The 25329-nt window shown below is 43.0% G+C and overlaps 1 protein-coding gene across 3 annotated transcripts in view; it reads left to right on the plus strand.

Moving 5' to 3' along the window:
• TPH2 (tryptophan hydroxylase 2) overlaps positions 1 to 25329 on the plus strand; it is an 83118-nt gene that overhangs the window by 53740 nt on the left and 4049 nt on the right. The window contains exons 12-13 of one of the 3 annotated variants that reach the window (XR_015706410.1): positions 21832 to 21908; positions 23161 to 23223. Coding sequence is in view for 2 of the 3 variants with exons in the window: in XM_087765118.1 (XP_087621244.1) it covers positions 21832 to 21876 (45 nt within the window). In the remaining variant the exon portion in view is untranslated. Of the gene's footprint in view, positions 1 to 17670; positions 17777 to 21831; positions 21909 to 23160; positions 23244 to 25329 lie in introns of those variants that run through there. The other 2 variants (XM_087765118.1, XM_087765119.1) reach the window with 2 other exon arrangements.

Below are 25329 nucleotides of genomic sequence, written 5' to 3' on the forward strand. Positions count from 1 at the left end.
TTGACTTTTCTCAATAGCTTAAAATAAGAATTCCACAGCAGTAAAACAATAGAAGCATATCTTTGTTTTGTTTTGTGCTGTTAGCAAGTAAATCTTATTATGGATTAGGGAGAAACCCTTGAAATCCAATAGTCATTTTAGGGCTAATGATGGCAAGGAAACTGTCTACAATGAAGATATAATGTCAATGAAACAGAACATTGTCAAAGGATAATGGGCTCCTGCTGCTAGATATATGCTTAATCCAATGATTTTATTTTTATTATACAACATGATTAAAAATAAATTAAATATAATGGGCTAAGGAATAATAGTGATTTAGAGAGACAATTGCTCATTGTTCTTACATAGCAAAGCTGCCTTCTTACAGGCTGCAGAGCAAACTGGCTTTGGGCTTCAGCCAGTCAGGAGCCAGGACTGGGAAGGAACGCTTTAAAAAGTGCACTATTGCGCTTTTATGAATCAAATAGTTCCAGCTTCGCTGAAATTCTTCTCTGCAGTTTTTATTAGCAAATTAAGATCAGCCATGCAGCAATCTCCTTGGATGACAAGCTCATTTAAGCATAATGAGGGAATTATTGACAGTTATCAAATTACACTAACGTTTCATTTAAAATAAGCCATATTTATCTAAGGTGCTTGTTTAGCTTTAGTGAGCTGGACTCTGGAAATTAGACTTCTGGCTTAGGCTCATTTGTTTCCTGTGTAATTCTGAACTGATGCTTTATGGGTCTGAGATATATGCACTTGCTTTGCCTGCACAGAGTAAATGGGCCCGAGCTTAATGAATGTAAAGTATTGCAGTGTTTACTACCATGCAAAGTCTAAAATGAAAAACAGCACTCTGAGACATTGCAGCAAATACAAATACTAAGTTTCATTCGCAAACCAAGACATGGTTCATGCATTTAATATTATTTGTTTGGTAGAGGGGATGGAGTGGGGAAGGTGTTAACACAACGTATTGTGTTTTCCCTCTCTACTCTTCGAGACCTGTTTAGAAGCCTGTTCTAAGTTTAGCCCTTCAGTATGCTTTCATGAAATAAGGTGTCTTTTCCTTTCTTCTTGTTATGATATCCTAATGTGACAGAGAAAATTCCACAGATTTACTGTAATGTATATTTACTGATGCGCTGTAATGGATTACAGAAGAAAGTTTCACATCTTTGAGAGGACAGCCTGGCTCAGAGAGCTAAAGGCTGAAGGCTTTCACCTACAGGCTGCTGGTACAAATCCAGCCCAGTCAGCAGTTACTGAAAGCTATCACCAGCCAGCAGCAGCCTGGCTTCTGTGTGATGGACTGGGAAGCTGGGATTGCTTAGTTTGGAGCAGAGGAGACTGAGGGGAGACATGATAACCTTTTTCAAACACATAGAAATAGCTGCGAAACGGAAGGGACAAACTGTTCTCTGCCCTCAAGAACTAATGGACTTAAATTGCAGGAAAGGAGCATTAAGTTATGTAACAGTGAAACGTGGGGGACAGATTGCCTAGGGAGACAGCAGAGCCTGCATCATTTTTTAAGAGAACAGGTTAGGCTGCTGTTTCTCAGGAATGGTGTTAGCACTGTTGGTCCCGTCTTGAGACCAGGGCAGAGGCTATGCGACGTCTTGAAGTCCCCTAGAGCGACTGCCTGGGAATGGCTTCAGCCTGCTCACGAAAGGGCTCCGGGCAGCTCACAAAAGCAGTAATGGTCAACAGTCACTACTGTGGAGCATGTGTACATCACCTGTACCTCTGTCTCCTCCTTCAGTCTTTGAGTAGCCCTACAGAGTGGTTCTTCATCTTTCCATCTTCCCTCAGGGAGCGAAGAGGATCCATAGGCTGAGTGTAGCCCCAAATGCAGACTGTGGTGCTCTATTTTAAGTTCATAGGCCGTTTGAGAGAGCTCTGTGTGGGTTACCTGCTAGTTACAGCTACCCAGAGGCAGAAGACTGATAGTGAGCAACCAGCATTTGTCCTTTTTGTAAACAAGGTTTAAAGCTGCTCAACTTTATAAACAAAATAGAAATGTGTATTTCATCCTGTCTGTGCCTGCATTTGGGCTGTCAGGGAGACTGTGCTCCCTTGAACAATCTGGAGAACCTGGAGCTCTTCCAAGCTCCTGAGCCTGAGTGCTTCAGCCACACATCAGCCTTGTGTCTTGGTGAAATCCGGGCACACAGCAGCCTGTTCTCTCAAACTCCCCTGGTTTCCAAGAGAAAGAAACCCACTGGTGTAGTCCAGAAGGGAGCTTTGGTTCAGGCCCCTGGCGTAGGTGGCCAGGGAACTTGGGAACCACATCTGCTGGTCAGCCCGGTGTCACGTTAAGGGCCAGGTGAGGATCAATGCAATGCTCTTCCATTCAGGAAATCGTGTTTCCACCCCAACCTGGAAACTTCTCTTCTTATTTCAGCAGGACAGTCTATGCATTTTTAGAAATATGGCAGCTTCCCTTCTATCTCAGTAGGGACCATCGTCATATTTCCAAATAATTTGCAAAGGGAGTAATTCTGGTATCGTTATACAACGGCAACACTCTGTGGTATCAATCACTCCAACTCTGGGAATGTTTCACAGACAAATTCTTGCCTTCTCAGTGAAGAATAGGTCAACAGTGACAGATTCCTCTTCTGGGCTTCAAAGTACGTTTAAGACATGGAGCTAAGAGAGAGATTTTGGTTATACTAGCAAATATTTATTAGTAATTAGTCCCTCTAGTTAACGTAGTGAAGGCTGTAGAGATGTCTTTGGCATCCTTATTGGCAATTTCCTGTAACTTAACTGCGCTTGGAGGCTAAATAATGTCCTCCTCAGTTGAAATACTCCATGAAACCTGTGTTGTTTCATTTTGTATGTGGTCCTAGAGAAAAGGCAAGTAAACACAAAATAACCAGAATTCAGTGATGTCTTTCCAAAACATTTTGCAACAACTACATTTACTTTAAAAAGGCCCTCCACCGCTTTAGAGTAAGAATTCATATTTCTTTGCCAACAGCTGAGATGTTAAGGTGAGGCTAAAAATAAGTGCTGGCATCTTATTGGGATTTGGCCCAGAGTGGACTATTCAGGTGGAATAACTGTGAAATGGGTTATATAGTCACGTACTTTAAAATGCAAGTGGGTGATGGATATTCAGGTGGACATTTTTTTTAATGTAGTCAGAAATTTCAAATGTCCAGGAAAAATAATGGGGAAGAAGCTGCTGTTGCCACATTCCACCTTTGGAGGGAAAGAGTTGAGTTTGCAAAGCAGCAGGAGGTGGATTTCAGTCCGTGTTAAACTAGCGCATGACCTGACACGCAAGCCAAATAGGCCTACGTCACTGGCTTCTGCGTGAGCTCCGGCGCGAATACGATTCTGATAACAGAGCAGCAATAAAGCACTCCAGAGCCAAACAGCCCTGCTTCCCCACAGGAGACAAAGCGGGTGATTTGAGACCAGCATGGCACAAATAAAATCACTTTTATTTCCTACTAAATCAGTTTTGTTCTCTATTTCTTTTGCAAAATACCTTTTGAAAAGTGTTACTATTTTATTTTTCCATAAGGATTATAAAAAGATGTGTTAATTATGGAATGGTTGATGTTTTTAGCACTTTCTGCCTCGAGCTTTTCTTGTTGCCACCAAACTCCCTACCCAGCCTTGCTACTTTACATGGAAGTACAGTAATGCTGAAGATGTGATGCTGTCATTTCCCAGGGCTTGACAACTGATGGGTACACCTAAAATGCTACCCTGCCTCCATCCTTCCTTGTAGTGAATTGCTAACCTCAGAGATGTGAATAAGGCCAGTTCATGGTCAATAAGTTTAAGGTTATGCACACAGTGGATTTGCCACACTGGAGGATCGGGGATTTGCCACACTGGAGGATCGGTTTGGTTGAATTCCCTTTTAATGATTACCCCGATAGATCACTTGCAGGTAAGGTTATGAAAAAGCAAGCATCTCACATCAGATGGGAACCAGGGAGTCAAAATCTCAACTGCTGCAAAAGCAGCACATGTTCCAAGAGGCGTTTTAGTGCCAGTGCCAGTCAGTTCAATTAGAAGTAGCTCAAAATAGATTTCATAGTTGCTGGACTGAAAGGTTACATTTTACCTCCAGGTCTCAATCCAGCCACTGTTTTCTGAGATAGATCTGTGTCTGCTAGAGCAGGAGCTAGAGCCATAAGTCAGGCAAGCAAGGCCTGTTACTTATTTCATTTGCAGGCAATTTTAAAAGCTTCTTTTGCAATGTTATCTCCAGAACAAAAACGCAGTGTGCAGAAGATGCAGAGGCAATGAAGTCTGATCTTTTCTGAGATCTTTCTTCCTCCCGGTGTTGGTCAGCACAGTTCAGGCGGCCAAGGGAAGACTCTTGGCCCATGCTAATTGACAGGGGCAGAAGTTAAAGAAGCCACCCGAGTCCCAGAGAAGAGCTCCCACTTCTAGCTTCTCCCGTGGCCTCAAATAACCATTGTTTGTCTTCTGTGACTGTTTTTTTACAGAGCAGCTCCTCAGGCTTTGTTTGTAGGTGTCTGTGTAGCAGGATCAATTAACGTATGCTGTCATATGTGCAGGAAAGGTACTAAAGAGAGGTGGAAAAGTGCCAAGAATTTTATTTCATAGCTCTCCTTTCAAATCTTTCCATCTCATACCTGGCTTCTGCTTGGAAAAAATGCGCAGTAGAGGCCCACCAGCACTGTCCCCGTAAATACCGAGCATAGATGATGAAGTCATCCTTTTCAGGCCTCCCTCCCATTGCAGTCGTCCTGCAGAAACTGTGCAGGTTGTCATTCTCAACTGTCCGGTGTAGCCCCCCTCTTCTCTGAGGGCGGTGATAGCGAACCATGAATCTGAAGGGCTGCGTGAGCTCTCACCGCTGTGCACACCCAGGGCTGTATCCCCGCAGGACATCATTGCCATGCAGAGGCGGGCAGCCTAGTGCAGGTCTCGGGATGAATACAGTGTGGTACCACGCAGTTCTGTCTGGGACGGTAAGCACTGTCTCATTGCTGGAGTGAAGCCCTCCAGGATAGTTAGGGCTCTCGGTTGTACCAATGCAATCTTCCTTGCCCCATTTCAGAGGTGGAATTGCTTTAAATAGCTTGCTTAGGAAGCCTCACACTTGGGTACTATTACAAATGTCAACAGCTCCCCCAGACTTACAAACACAAGGAAAGGGCATGGGCAAGCGTGTGGTACCTGTAGGCAAGTATTGATTTTCTCATCACCATGTCAGCACAAAACCTGGCATACAAATGACATGTGGTTCGTGTGAACTCAGTTTTGATATGCCGTCTCTCAAAAAGCTCAGGAGAATCAAAAGGGGGGCTGTTTGCAGCTGGATAGGCACAGGGGCCTCCATATAATTCTCTGTGTTTTCCTGCCATTACCTTATTTCCAAAGGAGAGGAAGAGCACTGTATTCATGAATGCTACGTAAAAGCTGTTGCATTTTCACCGAGAGATAGTTTGGTTTGTCTGAGTTGGGAATGAAAACGTGGTTAGAGGGAGCAAATTAAATCTCAAATGTAATGCCTCTGATTTGCAGAAGGGAAAGGGGAAGTGCTAAGTGAATATAGGAAATTGCAGCATTATGCGTTGTGAGAGCAATTCTTTCCATCCTTGTAGCTAATGGACTGAACAGAAAGTGAACAATTTGTTTCATACAATGATTCACCAACACTCTGACAGGGTTTCCAATTCTGAGCTCAGTTTCATATTCAGCTCCCTGTTTACTAGTGAAATAGTACAATTATCTGTCTACCTCTTACATTTTATAAACAGGCAAGGCTGCAGTGTCTGAAAAGAGTAAAAATAACTGTATAAATCCTGGTTGGTTAAGGCTGGAGGGAAGGGAAATGAAGCAAGTGTTATCTTTCCAGTGGTCTATTGGAACACTCCTCTAAAAATGAAGTTAAATTCCCTGGGAAAATAAGTCCAAAAGAAAAATGCCAATGGAACTTGGCTTTCAATTTCTATTTAATGTTTTCCCCATCCAGGTTTGTGAAAGGAAATCACAAAGCATTTCCTGTTTGAGTCCACTTTTCAAATTGTCGATAGTAAAGTAGCCAGAACTGTTACAGCTGAATTGGCCACATTAAAGCGCTGGTGAAAACGGGATGCTTCTCCCAGAGGCGTTTGGTAAATGTGCTAAGCTGCTTTACAAGACAGGATGACATTTTTCTGCCTTTAACCCCAGTTTTATTGAGAACAGAAATCACTTGGACTATAAGGAGTTTCAGTTTTAAATCTGGAAATGTTTGTGAGCTGGCCCTGCCTGCATACATTTCTTGCTCGTGGAATGAGAGTGTGTGAATGAGGGAAAATCTAGGAACAACCTTCCAGAAGAGTGTAATTAATTGCTTGTTAATATTGACTATTTATGATACATTAGTGCTTATCAGGGCTATTTGGAAGGAGATTCTGGACCCATATATTGTAAAAGGGTAATCCCTGTCCCAAAGTATAAATTCAGTAGGGCTTCTGTAATCCAGTGAGAGTCAATGGGTTGGATGGAAGAAGGTGATGACTATAAAGATGGCTATGAAGGCTATCAATAAGGGTAACAGACTGCATAGTTGAGGATTTAGGAGTCTTATTTCAAATTACATAGCTAAAATATAAAAAAATTAGAAGTCAGTAGCAGCAATTACCTGTTGCGGCCCCTTCTGCTAGAAGGTGATGAGACTGTCACTTCATGGGAGAATCTGAGTCTACCCCTTATGCTCACCATAAACAATGAGTATAAAGTTGATGCTAAAAATGCTTTTAGTCTGAGAGACGCCTAAATTGATGGCGGCAGCAGCAGTCAATGTGGGTGCTGAAATCTAGGATCTTGCTGAGGAGGTAGAGCGGGCAGCGGAAGGGACCTGCCTTGTTGGGAATGGCACCAGCCAGTGGCTTCAGAGAACCGAAGAGCATGAATTTCATAGCACCCGTTTTGCCCATTGTTTCTGGAGACCCAAGGGGGAGCTCCGCATAGCAGAGGGAAAGTATCTGCCTTTTTCCCATAGATATAATGGAAAAGGGACAGAATGTTAGACAAACACAGCCTACATGACTTTGGTAGGGGAGAGAGATTTAAGATTATCAGTAGCAGAAGAGCTGGAGTTACCTAATCTTAGCAAATTAAGGAAAAAAATGCCCTTTTTTGTTAGTTTCTTATAAATCCTAAGCTATCAGTACCTCTGTGTATGCATAGGAGGAGAATCCTCAGTTCCAGGGCTGCCTTCCTCAATAACGCTGGGGTAGAGGTGCCCGGTTAAATGTCTGCTGAGTCTCTGGGTGATTTTGCTGCTGACCTTTCTGGAAGCAGTACCCTGGGCCGGGGTTTGCTGGGTCAGCCAGCAGTACTGGCTTCATGGCTGGGATTTGCTGTGGTACAACTAATCCACTCCTTGTAAAATGGAGAAATGCAGCATTCCCTATGGATTGCAGCAGTGAATATGGAGGAATAGGGGCAAATTTGTCCTATAAGGTGTTTATTTCAGGATGATATGAAATGTAACCCGTGAGTGCTTTTCTCTGTAAAGTTAGCTTTGGGTAGTTACTGCAAATGTAGCATTACTAAGTGTCTCCATTCGGGTGGATGGCTCTCACCCCATATCTTTCTAACCTTAGCAAGCTCCAGGCAAACCTTGGCAGTGGTCTGAATCTAACTGAAACCTCCCATTTCGTTTAGCTCTGGAATAAATCACATATCTGGAGGAGCAGCAGGAATCTGCCTGAAGAGTTGCCATGCTGTGATGGTCCTTTGCAGTTAGGCAACTCTTTGAGCTAAGAAGTATAGATCATGGTGGCCCCAGGGCTGTCTTAAAGTAAGTCTGGACAGAATTTGCACAAAGCACATGACACTGTGACGGGGGGGCTACAGCAGATTTCTCTGGATTCCCTTAAATTCCTGAGTTTCCGCTTTCTACTGGGCATAGCATAAGGGAAAGAAACCACAAATTGGGTAAAAATGTTTTTCCTCTGTTGGTAAGCAAGTGGTGCCAACAGAAATCTTCCCTTTCCAGCACCACCAAGTTCAAGAAAGTAACTGCTCCACTTCCATCCTCCCTGGCACTCTCACACCAGAAGTTGTTGTAGGCAGCGTTTGTTCCCTGCAATTCCCTCTTGCAACCTTACTTTCATTTTCCTGGGGCACTACGGCATGGTGAAAGGTGACTCATGTTCCCTTTCAGAAGATGGCTTCATCTTTGCTACTGCGGAAAGGTCCTTTATTTCTTGCAGATTCCTGGAAAATGTTTTGTGGTAAGATGACAGACAATACATCTACTTTCACACATTTGCCTAAGTGCTTGCAGCCTGCCCACGTCCTTCACTGTTGGACATTTCCCAGTACTGGGATCTGTGAAGCCCTAAACAAAAACTAACCTATTCTAATCTTCTTAGATTAAAGCAAACAAGCAAACTGATATTTTATTGCCCTCCTTCCCTTCTGTGTTTAAATTGCCATTTGCCCTCATTAATCCTGTGTTGTGGCTCCTCAGTTAGGCAGTACAGTTTTTCAGTGTGCGTATGTATGTATGCATAAATTAAAAAGCGGCCAGATTATTTTCTGAGCAGATTTTTCCATGGTCTCCTATGTCGTAATTGCTGCCCAAGGTTCTGCGAAGTTGCACATGCGGTTCTCATGCAGAAAGCAGAGCAAACATAATGTAACTAACCCATATTGACTACCAGATGCTTTACTGCATTACTGTTTTCTTTGGTCCGTATCCACTCTGCCTTCTGATGCTTTTCCCTTTGATGCCCTATGACCTCGCTGCGAATGCAATGCCTTCTGCTCAGTGCTCGCATGGACAGATGGACAATGGTGCCAGCAAGGGATCTCAGTAGTCAGTCCATTAGACTCTTGCTTGTCATTCCGCAGAGGGATGATAACTGATTAGCTAAAGCTAATGGTTTCTGACAAGTGCTTAACTAGACTGAAAGAAATACTGTTTCTGTGAAACCAGAGCCTTTTGATAGATATTTAAAACTTCACTTCTCTGCCAGATGCATGTGTTAGTAACCGTACTTCACCAGCTGATCACATCTCATAATTACAATTACTTGTCCTAGCCCAGGGAAAAGCTCAGTTCATTTGTCCAAGTATTGATTAACTGGTGTAGTCAAGTTTACTTTACTTCACAGAGGGTAGATAACCATTACTAATGTTATAATTACAGCCCAGAAAGTATGATGATGAGGGGCTAGAGGAGAGGCCAAGAGAACTTGAGAAGTGAAGGCTCTGGGGGAATTTATTGATAGGTATGCATGCCTGTTGGGAGATGGGGATGAAGAAGAAGGAGCCAGGCTCCTCTCAGGGGTGCCCAGTGACAGCAGTGGGCACAAGCTGCTGTACAGGAGATGGAAATTGAACAAAAGAAAAACATTTTTGCTGTGAGGGAGGTCAAACACTTGCAAGGGTTGTCCTGAGAGGTTGTGGAGTCTGTCCCCTTAGAGGTACTCAAAACCTGGCAGGACCCAGCCCTGAGCAACTTGCTCTGGCTGATCCTGCTCTGGGCTGGGGGGCGGACTAGACAATCTCCAGGCGTCCCTTGCAGCCTCAGCCATGCTGAGACACTGACCAGGACATATCACAAACACTGCTAATACATTGTAATAGTAATTCCATCGGAAGCTTTGCCATCTCTTTCTAAGCCAAATGTGGATAATGTTGCAGATTGCGTCTTATTTTTGTGGTGGGGTCTACAGTGCTGTCTGCTTAATGTTTTCTTCTAGGACTATCTTCCATGCTTTTTCTTGAGACATTAATCACTGATTATTAATCAGTAAGATCTGTTCCTGACAGAGTAAGATCTCTTCTGATCTCCCATAAATGGGCTAAAGCAAACGTAAGTATATAAAATAAAACAAAGGTTTGCATGGAGGACTGCAGTGTTGCAAAAGAAGGCAGAAACTCGTAGCTCAGTTTGTAAGCCTGTTGCTGGCTTATTCCTATGAGAACTGAGAGTGAGCTGCAGCTTTGAGTTGTCTAACAGCCCCTACAGCTCAGCAAAGAAGTCTTGTGAAGATCCTCCCACTGTGGACGAAGATCAGAAGAATTTTCTTAGTGCTTTGGGTGTCAAAGTCCAAAGTCCAAAGTCCAGGTCATTTTGCCCCACTCTGGGGTTGTTGGAAATCTCTTGGTTTAGGGGAGCTTCCAGCGAGCCACAGATGGGACCTCATTCTCTTGAACTTCTGGAGGTGGTGAAGTAGGACATACACCAAGGATATGGCTTTATGAATGGGGTAAAAACAGAGCAAATGATTATCTGGAGTCAATAAGTTCATATCCTCAATCTTTTTGACCCCATTATGTAGACTTCAGCTAATTTCAAGGATCTGTTCCAAAATTCGTGTCAGAACACAGCCAGTTAATCTGCTGTTCATCCATCACATGGAACAAATGTGACCATTCCTACTGAATAGTGATTGCCCATGGGCGGTGTGTGTGTGCTTGTATTCCCTCATACAGCCCACTCTTCCACACAGGTCCGTATTGCTTTATGTAAATTCATGCTAATCTCAGTCTCTGCACATGTGGGCATATTTCACCCATCTGATAAGGATCAAGGGACTCACCCCTTGCTATATACTTTATATTCAAACAAGCCGGGGTTAATTTGATGCCAGGAGAACAGCTTTTAATTCACCCTCTCAAGGCATTAAACTACCAACATTAACTTTCTATGCTCAGCTCTTGGGGTCTACAAGGAAATGGTGTGAGCAAATTTGATAGCAGGTATATTGGCATGTGAATGTAAATCAGGTAGAGAGTTGTAGGCAAAACGAGTATCAGGCTAAGATGTGTGGTGCTTTACAAAGGAAAAAAATGAACCAAATTAAGCTCAAGCTACATTTTTTGTTCTCACAGCGTTGATAGTTTGGGTGTTTGATCTGAACACTGTGGGCGGATTGTTTTGAAATAGTAGGTCGTGAGATCTTTTGTTAATGAAAATGTGGAGGGCTCTCATGTCCCAATCTGAAATGTAAAATCTCTTTGCCAGTGCAAATCTTGCCATTAATTTGATTTATTTCTACCAGTGACCTGTGTTCCCTTCCTCCCCCACTCTCCTTAAAGTTCTCCAAAAAGATACAGTCCTTCATTTTTGCCGGTTTGGATGCATAATCCAGTGGTGTCCTTTTTATTTACAGACTAAGTGATGAGTAGTGAAATATAGATAAACAATAATCTGTCCAACTCACAAATACTGATTGCGTGCCCCCCCTTTACCACTGCTATCATCACTGCAAAAGCTTTGTTAGATCTTATGGGGTATTTGTAAAAGTCAAGAGATTCCAGGGACTTTTACCTTTCTATTCAAGCTAAGGGAAAATATCTCAAAGCCTGGAGCCCTCTTCAGCAAAATCATTGCAAGCGGGTCCTGCTCTTTCTTAAATTGGCAAGGCAACAGCTTGAGCGCATCCGCTGAGTGCCACTGTGACAGTCTGATCACCTGGGGAGAGAAGTGTCTTGCAGACAGGCAGATCCCGAGCCGTTTTGGTAATTATAGGTGAAAACTAACAGCTTGTCAGTGCAGATTCTTGAGTGCCCAAGGCGTGTGCTTACAGTAAGAGCCTCCACAGTACAACTGCTGCATTCAATGATTCTGCAGCAGCTCGTCTGGGGGGCTCCAGGGGACTCCCTGGGGAGAGTGTGTTGTAAATAGAATAATCAGGAGATAATAAATGTAATGGACAGTAGTTTTGCAAGCTCCTGACCAGCTGGAGTTGAGAGACCACATGCCAGCTACTGCAGCCACATGATTGTCAGGTGCTGGCTGGGCATCTAACCAGGCCTTTCGGTTGCAAACCAAAGTAATGCTCCTTCTATCCAAAGGTTGTTGATAATGTTCCTTGATTGCTTCTCCCAGTAACATATTCATCTTCTACCAGCCTAATCTTGCCTGTTCTCTAGATTTCACTAGGCGTTGAATAAAGTATATCAGTCTCATTACGGAATGGAGAGGCACTTCCTGTCAACCTTAATGTCACCAGCATTGACATCAAGCATGACATCAGGCTGTCAATTTTCTGTTCATGTAGGAGTTAATTAAAGTCGTAGCCAGTTGGTAGGAGAATATCTGTGTCTTCAACAGGTCTTCCTGAATTGAGGCATCAGTGCCAAGATAGAGGGTGTGAAAGTGTAGTTTAGGCAAAGTATAGACATCTAAGTCGAAAAGCATGCAAAATGCCAGCTCCTTTCCTGCTTACACCCCAGAGGTATTTGAATTCCTTAAGTTCCACAAGGCTTGACACTGGCATTTCTCGGTGCCTACATGTCTGGAAAGACCCAGAAATGCCATTGTTGGGACTAGGTGACTGCCTAAGTAAGTCCAGCTGTGATTTCCAATCAGGCATTTCCCTGAGCAAGTCTCTTGAAAGTCAGGAACAAGTTGATTGGAACCAGGGGGACTAATGTCATAAAATTAGGAGTGTGTGATCTTTCCCTTTTAAAACTCAGGCAGGAAAAGTCCCCTCTCTCCTCCTCCAAAATATAGCAGCCAGCTGGAAGCAGAACTGACCAAAGGCATAAGAGGTCTTCTGCCTGAAAGAAGAGAGCCCAGCACCTCTCATCTGGGCTGGACATCCCAGCCACCGATGCATGGTCCATCTCTGCCAAGAACTCTGGCTCTGTGCATCAAGAACTGGAGGGGTCAAGATGAAGTCGGGTGTTAGGATGTAGTTACTTAGGTTTTTGCTTTTCTTCCTTTAGCTTAGCTACCACTGCTTAGAGTGAGTATTCCTGTCAGAGATACAGTGGCAATTTGAATTAGCACGAAAACTATCTTACCCTGATTTAAAAAAAAAAAGTAAATTCTCTATGTTGTTTCATGGAGATGTTCGCAGTTCGGCAGCTGGGTGAGCCCACCTTGTGACCAGCCAGGAATGAAGGAGGAAGGGGTAATGCTTTATTTTGAGGGTCAGGGAAAAGGCGTGTGGCTGTCAATATGGCGGGCTCCATGGCGCTACCTGCGCCAGGCACCACGTGTGCTAACCTGCGAGCAGCAGCAGGCAGGCACAGCGACAGCGGGACCATGCGTGCGCCCTTGCAACCGTACAGAAAGGACCTACAGGCTGGCTGTAGTCTTCCCACATACCCTGAGGGCACCACAGCAATGACTAAAATGGTTAAACTCCTGACTATGTTTCAGATCCTTATTACTAATGATTCCTGAGATAGTGGAAAACCAAAGCTACAATAGCCTTTTTGGAATTTTACGTTCCAGGCTGAATTTGGAGGACAAGTAGCCTAGGAAAAAGAAATTACATTCTTCTTACTTTTAACAAGGTGGGTTGATATGGAAGTCTCTGGAAAAGTTGTAAATATGGAGTCTGACTGTGCTTTTTTCTGCAAAGATAATCCTCAGACTAGAACTGCTCTTAAATGAGTACTGCACTGGCAAGACAAGAGCATGGACTGCAGCTGTCTGGAAAAGCTCCTTTTGTTTAGGGAGAAATTACAGTTTTTCTCTGTAATTGCATGTAAAATAACTTTCTTGTGTCCAAGACTCAGCTATTTGATGAGTTAACAAGACTGGCATGACTGCGTCATGGAGTACCAAATCTAAGCTTCTGTTAAAACAAGCGAGTTTCTAACTGTTTTGTTTGCCAAGAAAATCTTCCCACAGTCTAATTAATGTAATGTTGTCTGTCTGAGTCTGCAGACAGCCTTAACAGAAAAGCATGAACCTTTCCACCCCATTCATCTCAGTGACATGCCAGCTTCACACTCCTTGGTTTCACTCAATGTCAGTGCCACTTGCTTTATTGCTGAATGTTTTATCTGAAGGTTTGGAAGGGGCGTGCTGGGACATGCAGGGAAGGAAAAGCAGAGGAAAGAAGAGCAATGCTACAGAAAGGAAGAAGGCATCAGCTGTCCTCTCCATGTGGGTGATGGATTGAGCCCCTCTGGTGACTGCAGAGCAAATGGGAGCTGGAGCTCTGGCCGGCTCACCTGTTGTAACCTCCCCCCAGGGCAGCCCCTTCATGTGTTGCACTGCTGCCAAAGGTGGAAATCTTTCCCCAAAGCCAGCTGAGATTATCCCTCCTGCAAAGCAGGCTGGTTGCCTCTTGTCCATCTGCCTTGTCCCACTCTTTCTGCTGTAGTAATCCGAGCCATCATGGAGACCGGTGCGAGTGAGTGTCTGTAAATAACCTGAGTGCTGTTAACTGGAGAAGTTGGCATTGGCACTGACACCCCAGCAGCTCCATGGAAGCTGGAGGCTCAGGTCTTCTTCTGTCTGCCCTGTATCCAAAGAGCACCAGTCTGTGTTTGGCCTTGTCTCCATCACAGTGGCTCCTTCCCTGCTCAGGTGCTTTTGCAGAAAAGCTCCCCTTCCCTGCTCTTCCCTCCTTTTCCCCTTGCCTTTTCCTGGTGGGTTTTCAGTACAATGCAGTCAGACAATCTCCATGTCATTTGGATGGGACTCTCTGGTTTTAGTTTCCATTTTTTCTAAGCCCCTCTCATGGTCTGTAGCCAGAATGAGAGAGAAGTGGCCACCTTTGGGGGCTATGACTGCTGAAATGTCTCTTCTCTAATGCTTCTGGTGCGAATACTGTAGTTTTGTGTGCTCGAGCTTTGGTACCTTTGTAACAAACAAATGCACGTAATGTTCCTCTTCATGTAGAGGGAAATTCAAGGCTGTGCTGAAAAACGTTTGGCTTTCCTCTTTTAAACCTAACAACCAAATCCCATGATTTTTGTCACCTCTCTCTGTGTGCTGTAGCTTTTTCACACCTCTCCACTTAAGAGCCCCTTTAGATGCACTAAAAGGAGTCCCTGCGTCTTTGGAGAAGAGGTGGTTAAAAAGGCACAGGACTGTGAAGGGGAGATGGGGCTACGGGAGGTGAGCGAGGCTGAGTCAAGCCAGAGGAAAAGGCAGCATTGGCTGAAGACAAGGAGAGGCAAGGGCCTGGAGGACAGGGGAGGGAGGGCTGCCAGAGCCTGTCCTTCATAGACTGAATAAACAACCCACATAGCAATAACAATAAATAATTTTATGAGGAGCTAGATAAGCTTTTAAGGGGAAAAATGGTAGGGGGTGTAACTGCAAATTGAGGAGGAAAGCGGCTGAGATGGGTTTCCCTGTTGCCGTCTGTCCTCTATTTGGCAGCAGCTCGTTTGTGAAAAAAGCAATCAAGAGTAGTTTATGATGCTAAGACATTTCAATGACTTGTACTCAGTGAAAATCATTGATGTTTCTGCTTTAGCTAGACTTTGCTGCTTGCAGTTGAAAGCGTTTCACTGTCTGAAATCTGGTTTTGTTAAACCTGGCAATGAGTAAAATCAGAAGTTCCTTAAGAAAATCCTCTGGGCTTGAAAGGGGACATGTTCATTACCCCTGCAATTAGCAGGAAAACTCCACCTCGACGGGGCACTCAGTCCCTTCTGACTCCCCTCCTCACGGGTCCCTAATCACCAGGTGCCATTCAGATCGTAGATTGCCACAGTTTAATGCATATTGTAGAAAACTCTGATTACGTGTCACTGTGAAACACTCTGAGAGCTGGGCCATAAATATTTCCATCAACTTGTCTCTCTACCATCCCCAGGACTCCACTTTCTGCAATACAGCTAATCCCTCAAAATGCAGCTTGGGTGTTGGTTTCTGTGGAGCTGACCCATATGCAAAGGAAAGGTTACCTTGGGAACAAGGCTAAATGATAGGCTTACGGACCTACTCTCTTTTTTCCCCCTTTATTTTATGATGGAAATGTAAGATGTTGTGAATGGTTCATCATAACATATGCCAGCAGAAGCACGCCAAAAATAACAATCTGAAGCAGCACACGGTATGTAACGCTTGCATACTTCTCCGAGAGTTAGAGAGATCGTTGAAACAACACATGTCAGATGCTATTACTGTCATATTGTTGGGGCCATCTGTTAGAGCCCAAGATCAAGACCTGCTGCTTTCCCTGGAACAGCAGCTCCACAAAGGACTGTGGCAAATTAAACTAAATCCACTCAGGCCTGGGGAGTTCATCTGAGGGTTTTGCTTGCTTTATTTCAAGATTTCATCAGGGTTAAAACCAACAGTATATTTTGGATATGGCTCCAGGTGAAGTGCGAGGAAAAGCTTTTTAATTCTTTTTTTGTTTGTCTGTTTGTTTTTTGTGGTTTTTTTGAGGGACTAAATAGCAGGTACGAGATAAGGACTGAATTGTCAGGATGGGATGTATACATTTGCACCCACAGGTGTGCTTCTTGAGAAAACATGTTCATAAATAAAGTTCATACAAATGTGCACATGCAATTATTTGCAGCTAATAAACAGTAATTTGGTAGCAACCTGCAGTTGCATATGACAAGCGATTAATGCAGTTGACTACACAGACACAAATTTTCAAAGCAAAGCAAAGCAGAGACTTTTGAAGTTGCATATGGAATTTGGACGCCAAATCCTCCTGGTGGTCTTCAAAATCTCAGCTAGAATACCTGTAAATCTGTTTATTATATGTAAGATGAAATTCTATATAATTTTGAATCTGCAGGGAGTTTTGCTATTGACAGTAGTGGGCTGGTTTTCACACATACACTTACTGTATCGTTATAGCTACTCATACACACAGATCTACATATACATATAGATACATGTTTTCAATAGTATTAACATAATGGGACAGCTTTTAGTTCTACTGGATTCATATAAGTTTACGTAATGGGCATATGTTTTACTGACGTGTTTCATAACAGTTTTAAACAATACGTCCTCACCGACACCAGAACACTGAATATTTAACTGTATTGATGTGGAAGATGGGAAGTCTCTGTTATAAAGACAGACGTGGTTCAAATGCCATGAAGTGGGAGTAGTTTTCAAACGTAGGTAAATGACATAATAGATCCGGAACATTTTTGTGGAGGTTTTGTTTTGCTGCATGTTGCTGAAAGACTTGGACCCGGCTCCTCCCCATTCTGTACTTTCCAGTTAGTGAGGGATCTTGCACCACAAAAAGACTCCAAAGCTTTGCTTCAACTCTGATGCAGAAAGACCTTCTGCTTTGAAATCTCAGGCTGTGCTGCAGCATATGGATACTTTTCCTACAGACTCAGGATGCACATGTTCATCGTGAGAGCCTCCTTCTGCTCCGGAGGAGTCCAGCACAAGGCGATATGATAGCAGGAGAGACCTCCCCAGGGAGGGCGCAGGAGGAGGAGGCTCAAAGCTGGTACTGAAATAGGGAGGGAGCAGCAGGGAGATCCCTGTTACTCTGCAGGGCAGGAGGGAGATGTGTGGGGAAGAGAGAGGACTGCTGGCAGCACCTCGTTCTTTCTGCCCACCGGCTGTTTCTGTGTTTTGCCCAATGATTGTTTCATGTAAAATCTGTGGATGGTCCTTAGAGTTGGGGTAGGATCCAGGTCCCCATTTCCAGCAGAGCACTCTCACTGGCAGGACAGAGACTTGAAGTTTATTAACTGCGCCTTCAGGGCCTGGGGAGGGAGATTTTGCTTGCGGAGGGCAGACGCTGGGGAGAGGACAGTAACTTTATGCTCACAGCAATTTTATAATCTACTGCTGTTCTTTCCTTTGGGTCTCTTGCAGGAAACTGGTGTCAGAAAGATGCTGCTGCAGATGTTGCTGGCGAGCAGGAATGATCCCAAGTGCAGCACCTTCTATACGCCTACTGCTGTCTGGGGATACTAACAGTACAAACTGATTATGCAGTGCAAAAGTATCTAACAACCTTCTATTTATTTCCTTTGCAGGAGAAATTCCCCAAGTAGATCTCTGTCATTCCTCCCAGCCAATTTTACTCATTGCAGTGTTCAATGGGAAGTGTTTGAAATACGTTATTGGAAGCCTTGTTTAATTGAAATACATTGTGTCCAAACTAATTCGGAAGAGCCAAGACTGATTTTATGACATATTGGAAAACTCTTGGGTCCTTGGAGGAGGGAAGTGAGGTGGAACTGAAAGATGGTGTGGCAGTTTTGGGGCCAGGCAAAGGGCATGTTGTTGAACCACAGGTACTGTAGAGTTATTTGTCACCCTCAAGGAGAGCTAGCCTAAAAGAGAAGCTTCCATAATATGAAATAACCTCCCCTTCCCTCCCTCTCCAGGTTTGATCTCAGTGTTATTTTGGGGTAGAAGCATTTTTCTGATTTTGAAATTTCTGCCAAATGACAAGCTCCCAGGACAGGACATTTCAGCTTGGTGAGACTGATGTTCTTGTCACTTTTACTGCCACCTCCAGCCTGAATGGGCAGCAATGCCAATTTCCCTGAGCAGCTGCCAGCGCCTGCCACCAAATGGGACTCTGAGGGGATCCACTGGCAGACTGGCTCCAGCTGAGGGACCACACAGTTTCCAGCATCTTCAGCCTGGGGCAGGTGTGCCAGCAGCCAGGACGACTGATCTCAGAGGGCTGTCTTGGATTATGCAAAAGCTTGACATGCACTGACTGGCACATTTCAGGCTGCAGAGGGTGGTATTTTTTGACTAATCTTTATTTTGACAGCATGTTCAAACAATTCTGAAGCCCCTCTCAAGAATTCCCACAATCTAAGTGCTCATGTTCCCTCTTTGCTGGCACTTCAGATAGGCTCTCCAATTTCATTTAATATCCAGCCTTCATGTGACCAGAAAAGCTCTCAAAAATAGGTCCACTTTTAAGGTCATGGAGAAAGAACAGTCAATTCTTTAACAATCTGACCAGCACTGAGGCAATTCCTATATATTTCATAGTAAGTGGTAATAGAAAACTTTCATAAAGAAAACCCTAAACCATCCCAAACTGCTCTTTCCATGAATGAATTCAAACACAAAAACTGCCTGCCTGTGGTCTGCAGGAGTTCAGACCCAAGATGTGTCAACATGAGTGCTGTGCCCAATCTCAGTCATAATGACACAGAGAGAGACTATTGCTAGTCCCGCTGCCAGGCACTAAGTAATTCCTTGCTGGAAGAGGTTTGCTCAGTTCCAGCAGGGAAAGAGGCAGCCCCACTGCAGAGGCTATCCAATTATGTGGATTTTTCAGGAAACGCTGTAAAAACATTTTCCTTCATGAGCCTGTGCTTGAGCTATGTATTTCTAGTGATACAGTGTTTTTGTTCTGCATGGCTTTTTATGGTGTTTAATGATGTGGCAGGTTTCAAAAAAATTGGTGATTGAAAGATTAAAATGTGTAGTGTAAAAGGTGGCAGAAGGATGATTAGTTTGTTTGTTTGTTGTTTTCTTGCTTGATTTTCCTTAGGTTAGAAGCAGGCAGAAGAATTCAACGAAACCAAAACGTGTTTTTTCAATGCTGAGGAAATATAGTCTTCCTTGTTTAGACTGGGAACATTCTTTAATGAAGACAACCCTTGAAGTAATAGTATATGTGGGGGAGGCTGGGGCTGGAGCTATTTCTCCTAAGGGAATTGTGAATTAATATGTGTTCCTCTCTTTTCCTCTCATTTCCTTCTGTTGGTAGTAAAAAGTATATCCATACTATAGCTTCAGTCCATGTGGTTTAATATCCTAGACTGGTTCCCCCTCGGGACTAGCGGAAGTGGGGAGAAGGAGTATATTTAGAAAAGGAGACAGTTTGTCAAGAATTAAAGAGCATTTTGGTCAAAACAAGACCCCTGAAATGCAATAGATTCAATAGAGATGATTTCAGATACGTTGTCTAGCAATTCTGTGCTGCTTTTGCTGCACCCTGTGGTTTCTGGATTCAGCGGCAGCAAAAATACAGTCTGCCTTACCGAGCCATGGTGTTGTAAGAAATGAAGAGTGCCAAATATCCTGTGTCTGCTAACGGCTGGCAGCGGGTCCTTGGGGAGAGAGTAAGAGAAACCGGGCAAGCCCCGAGGGAGCCTTGCCAGCACCCAGCGCTGGTGGCCCAGCTCCCAGGGGCTCTGCCTCTGTGGCGGGGAGCATCTCCTGCCTTTCGGGTCCGCCGTCCCTCACCAGCCCACCTTTCTTCCGCCAACGTGGGGACCCTACCCAGGAGCTTTTTGTGCTTTTGGAAATGTGCCGCTGTGCCCTTGAAGGGCAGCACTGAGGGAGGAGGCAGAAACCGAGCCCCTTTTTTGGCCTGAATTCTACCCGCTTTAGCTCAGAAGAAGTCAGCAGCTTCTGCTGTGCCAAATGCCTGTTCCTAGAAAGCACTCAGTCACGGAGCCATTTAATAGACTTCTCAGATCGCTGGGGGGAAGCCATTTATTCATTTTATCTGCTTTTTCCCCTGGGGAAGTAGTCCAAAGCCTGAAGTGGCATCAGGAAAACCTAGAGGAATACTGACAGTTCTCATTTTGCAAATTGTCAAATGAACCCATTTCCCACTGTTGCTGGTAATGTCTTTCATTATGCCTTTAATGAAATTGTATTGACATATTTATGGTCTAATAAAATAAAAAAGAAGATACCCTGGAAAAGCAGTTTTCAGGAGCTGAAATGTTTTAATAATGGTTTCGTAAATGATTTTGATTTTTTTTTAGTCATAAACTTTGTCAAAAGGAAGTGTGGATAATTCAAAACTGCTAATGAAATGGTCTCTGGACTGTGCCATTTAAATCCTCTAAGATGCATTTTCTGCTGCCTCTCCTTTAAATTTGATGCCCTTCATTTTTAACATCTATGAGGAGCTGGCTACAATGTGTTGTATCTTCTTCCCACACAGCCCATTTAGCCGCTATTATGTTTTCCTACTCTCTTATCACTGGCAAAACAGCACTTTGACATACCATTTTATGATTTATACTTTAAAATACCCACCTGATCCACTGTTATTACATCCTCAGTTGCTGATTTCAGAGTGAGTTAAAGGAGGGACTTTAGCATCTGTTTTGAAATTGTTAGGGATTAGCCAGAAAATTTGGTAATGATTCTGATGAGCATCTGTCAGTTTTTTCGTGGGGCAGTGCTGCGAGCTTCCAGATAGACTGTCATATCTGGTTATTCTGGATCTGGATGTTTCCTAAACCTGGGATCCAATCCGTTAATTGTGTTCATTTGCTTGAGTGCAGTTCTGGGTTTAGTAGTAGATGACGTGTGATTTTTTTCATAGTGTTTTCTTTTGTAAACTCATAAATTGAGCCTGACTGAGAGCTATGTCTTTTCACTTCACTTGTATGAGTCGGCCAATTGCTGTATCCAGCTCAATTAACATCTGAATTTGCTTTCATGAAAAAAAGGCTATTGGTTCTGTCCCAGAGGTCACAGCAGACTAAGAAAATAAAGGTCATGTTGTATCTTGAATTCAAAATGTACAGATGTTATATGAAGATAAAATCTGAAACCCAGAAGGGAAAGGAAGACATATTTGCAGCTATACTATGTATATGTAAATGGTAACAGATGATTTACTGCTGGAAGAGTGTGGTATCCCTTTTTTCTTTAAAAAAAACAATGTCATAAAAATAGGCAAACAAGAAAAAACTAAAATGGACCAATGAATTACAACACATACTCAATCACTTTTAAATACGAGACTAGGGGAATATATGCTAGTTTCTTAGGATATGGCCAGTAAATATATAGACCCTTAGTGGCAAATCTGGCTTCTTGGAACATCAGTTCCTATATCACAGATGAAAATAAGGATATAAACATCAAAAATAAGGAAGAGAAACAATACATATACCCATGAGATCTCTGTATAATCCAAATCAGTTGTCTGAAAGAGAGTTAAAAAATACTTTATGCATTCAGGAAATACAGCTTTCCATCACAGAAATAAAATAGATATATCTATAATGTATCAGCGCTGGTCTCATATTTCCTTTCTTTGGGGTTTACTCTGATTTGATTTCATAGTAGCCGTGCTTTTCCCTTTGAAATTCACCATCCTTAGCTCAGACATAGGGATGAGAAACATTTCAGAGGCAGAACTCTTGGCACAATTTTTGCCCATGTTGTAATTTCATCCTGTTTCACATTTTCAGTGTCCTTCTCCGCCTGCTGTGGTTTCTGGCTTGAGCTTGGGCTGAGTAACTGCAGAGTTCACCGCGTTCGAGACACGGTGAGTGCAGAGCTAATACATCATTTCATCCTCCGTGGCATGGGGGAAGACATGTCACCGAGGAGTACACGGAGTTTGGCCCAGTTTTTCAGCAAAGACGTGCATGATACCCTTCAAAGTTTTATGAAGGAGTTGTCTTTTAAAGCTGTTTGTCTAGAAATCAAAGTGTGGCTCTCACAGACATACTTGTCTATCTGCCTGTTTGTATTTATTATCGGCTAACTTCAGGAGGGTGGCCGCAGTGGCTTATGTACTTAGATAAGTGCCATGTTTAGATACGGGCAGCTTTTCTTTTCTTTTCCTTTGATCTTCTGAGAAGCAGTCCCTCTGTGCGCTGATGCCTTTGGTAGGACTGCAGACTGAGAGCTGGGTCACCTGTAACCTCATCTCTGATCTAACTGCTGCAGACAGACAAGCAGTGCACACAGTTTTACCTGAGAATTAAGGCTGTCCAAGTACATTTCTTGACAAAACCACAAACGTGCAAAGAAATCCTAAATTGAGGCAGCATTCAGGGCTCTTGCTAGAGGTGCCTCCAAACATTAGCCAAGTGCTGCTGCAGCTCAGTTATACCATCACACCGATGACCATCTCGGCACACTCACCTTTAGTGCAGCGATACTGTCACTGTGTGTAGTCAAGAAAGAAAAATGATGTTGTAATGCACAGATTTAAAACTCAGAGTATTTGATTAGACACTGATGCATTGAATCTTCAAATCATAAATTTTACCATAAAAGAAGAAAAACAAATCAAGCTGATCATTTCTGCATATCCTACTTTACCTAAAGCTCACATTTCTAATATGCTTTATTAAAATATATCATGTTTTTTAGAGCAATGGACGAGTCAGTGTTAACTGAAACCACATACAAACTCATACTGAAATCTACCCGTTCCCTGTCTCTTGTTTATATTCATAATATACACAGCACTTAAGTGACTGTAGTCTCCAGGTGTCAGTGTGGGATGTTCTGTTCCGTCTCACAAACAGAGAAATGAAGCTCAGATGGAGTAAATGAGTTCCCTAAGGTCACATGTGATGTTTGCAATAGGAACAGGAGCTGCACTGAACTTCTCTGGTTGATCATTAAACGTGAGGCTGTGCTGCCATGTCTTTGCCAGAACAGGCTAGCAACCAACCAGGGCAGAATATGAGAATGTTTGTGGTTTAGCGTTTGTGTGTGTTTGAAGACTGGTTTATGACAAGATAATCCAATGCGCTTATGGAAACTATTCATGATTTTCACAGGATCGTAAGAGCACTGGAGCAGACTTACAGTCCTGTGTCCCGTCTTCTGTGCCTCAAAAGCAGGTGAAGCAATTCTGCAGCAAACAGGTGTAAGACTTGGCTCCCACATGGTATCTCATCTGAGTCTCAAATAGAGATCTGCATGACCTTAAAGTAACACTCTTAGATACTTGTAGAACATGTTTTGAAACGTGATACATGCTTAGCCTCAATTACAGGTTGAGGGGCTGAATTTCTCTGGTCTTTATTTTATAAAATGTCTTCTGGTTCTTGTGACACAGAAATACATAAAACAGAACATAAATATAATTTGGCAGCATGGATTAGAAACCCGTACAAACTAGAAGCAAGTCAGTCAGTTGTCACCTCTAAAAGGTCTGGAATTGATTTGTTTGTCTGAATGGCATAAATATTCTTAGAGCTATTCTAAGGATGATTTTAAATGGTGGATTCATAAACTAACAGACTTTGCAATGTATGTGCATTTCTTACTAATTTGCAAAGGTCGCTCTATGTTCTTCTCAGAAAACACAGTGCTTTAAACTTAGCTGTTAGTTAAAATTTTAGTGCAAATTTAGAGCTGATCTATTCTGATGTCTGCTAAATTCTATATTGTTTATTACTTTGTCTAAATAATTCGTGACTTGATCATACTCCTGCTCCACTTCAGCAGTAAGACTAATGATGTCTTCTGTTACTGATGTCTTAAATGTCTTGGGCTATATCAAAGGGCAGTACACTTGTCATTTAATGTGGAACTTCAATGATAACACTCCCCAGGTTTTCACAGGATTGAGCATCATATTGGAGAAAATAAGTATCTTTTTCTTGCATGCTATTTAGTTTTAAAAGTTGATAATACACAAGAAAATGAAGATTTCTTTTCTTGCATTGAAGTAAATAGCAACCATTTGATGAATCATTGCAGCATGTGTAGTAATTCAATTTCACTCTTCAGTCAGTTTGTTTTAAATAAAAATCTTGCACAGTTCCTTACCAGTGTTTCCTATCTATCTTTAGCTTTCGTAGGGGATACTGGATGGAGAGTTAGCAACAGAGGCTTGTTTGTTCTCTTAGTCCATAAAAGAGGAATTGTACTGCAAGGCAGTTTAGGAAAGAAAGGTAACAGTGCAAGGAAGCCCAATTTGAATCCATGCCTGGCTGTATAAACTTCACCTTTATTCTTCATTATCCACCACAGAAGGTGAAGTGTCTCTGTGTTTGTTAAATCGTTGGCCTTGGTCTTACAATTGCCAGTTAGAGTCTGCAGCCATGACATTGCAGCTGTCTGTGAAGCTGAATTCAAATCACCCTCACTCTGACTCAGAAGGCAAATTAAGGGCTCGGGTCAACTGATGGCAATATTTGGAAGAAGAATTTAACTGGTTGCTTGAGGGTAAAGGATTTTGTATTTGCTTATCAATCCCCTGAGACCCCCAGGCTGGGCCACATCTCATGGTGAATGCTAAACTTTGCTATGGATCTGAACTGATCCAGCTAATGGAGCTAGACCTCACCACCTCTGACCTTTCCTGGTCCTCCCTGTCAGACTGGACTGGGCATTCTCCTCCGAACTGCACCAGGGGTTGCCTTTGTCGAAACCTGTGAGCCAATGCTTACTGCATAGCTCCTTTTTAAGTATCCCTGCTTCAGAGCCCTCAGCTTACATAGACAGCCCTAACATTACAAGTGTGAATTCTTAAATAACAATCAGAAATTTTCTTTCCCTGTAGGCTTAGTATGCTGTGGCATCTGTAAATATGTTCTTAGCTCCCCTGCGAGTCTAGAATAATACTGCAGTATGTACAGGTAGGCTCAGGGCAGGACTCACCAAAAGCCGCTACTCAAATTAGGAGCTCTCTCCTGTTTTTGTTGTTTTAGTGGAACCTGTAGTTTCTTCTAAAGGAATGCCTACTCCTCTCAAAAATCTGCCTGAGATTTTCTATGTAATAAGTTGTCTCTAAAATATCTTCACAAGTAAAGTTGGTAGAGTATTTCAGGTATGTTCCTGCAGAGACTGCAGGACCATTCCAGGAAAGGAGTCACCTGGATCTGCTGTCTAATAACTCACTATCTATCATAGAACTTAGCATATTAGGATAGGATGAATAAATTGCTCTCAGTCACCTACCAGTAGAAATTTCTCTTCACAGCATCACTTTAAAAAGA

The sequence above is a fragment of the Nipponia nippon genome, unplaced genomic scaffold, assembly GCF_047370975.1.
Source record: "Nipponia nippon isolate SJK-2023a ecotype South Korea unplaced genomic scaffold, ASM4737097v1 scaffold_3, whole genome shotgun sequence".
Lineage (NCBI taxonomy): Eukaryota > Metazoa > Chordata > Aves > Pelecaniformes > Threskiornithidae > Nipponia > Nipponia nippon.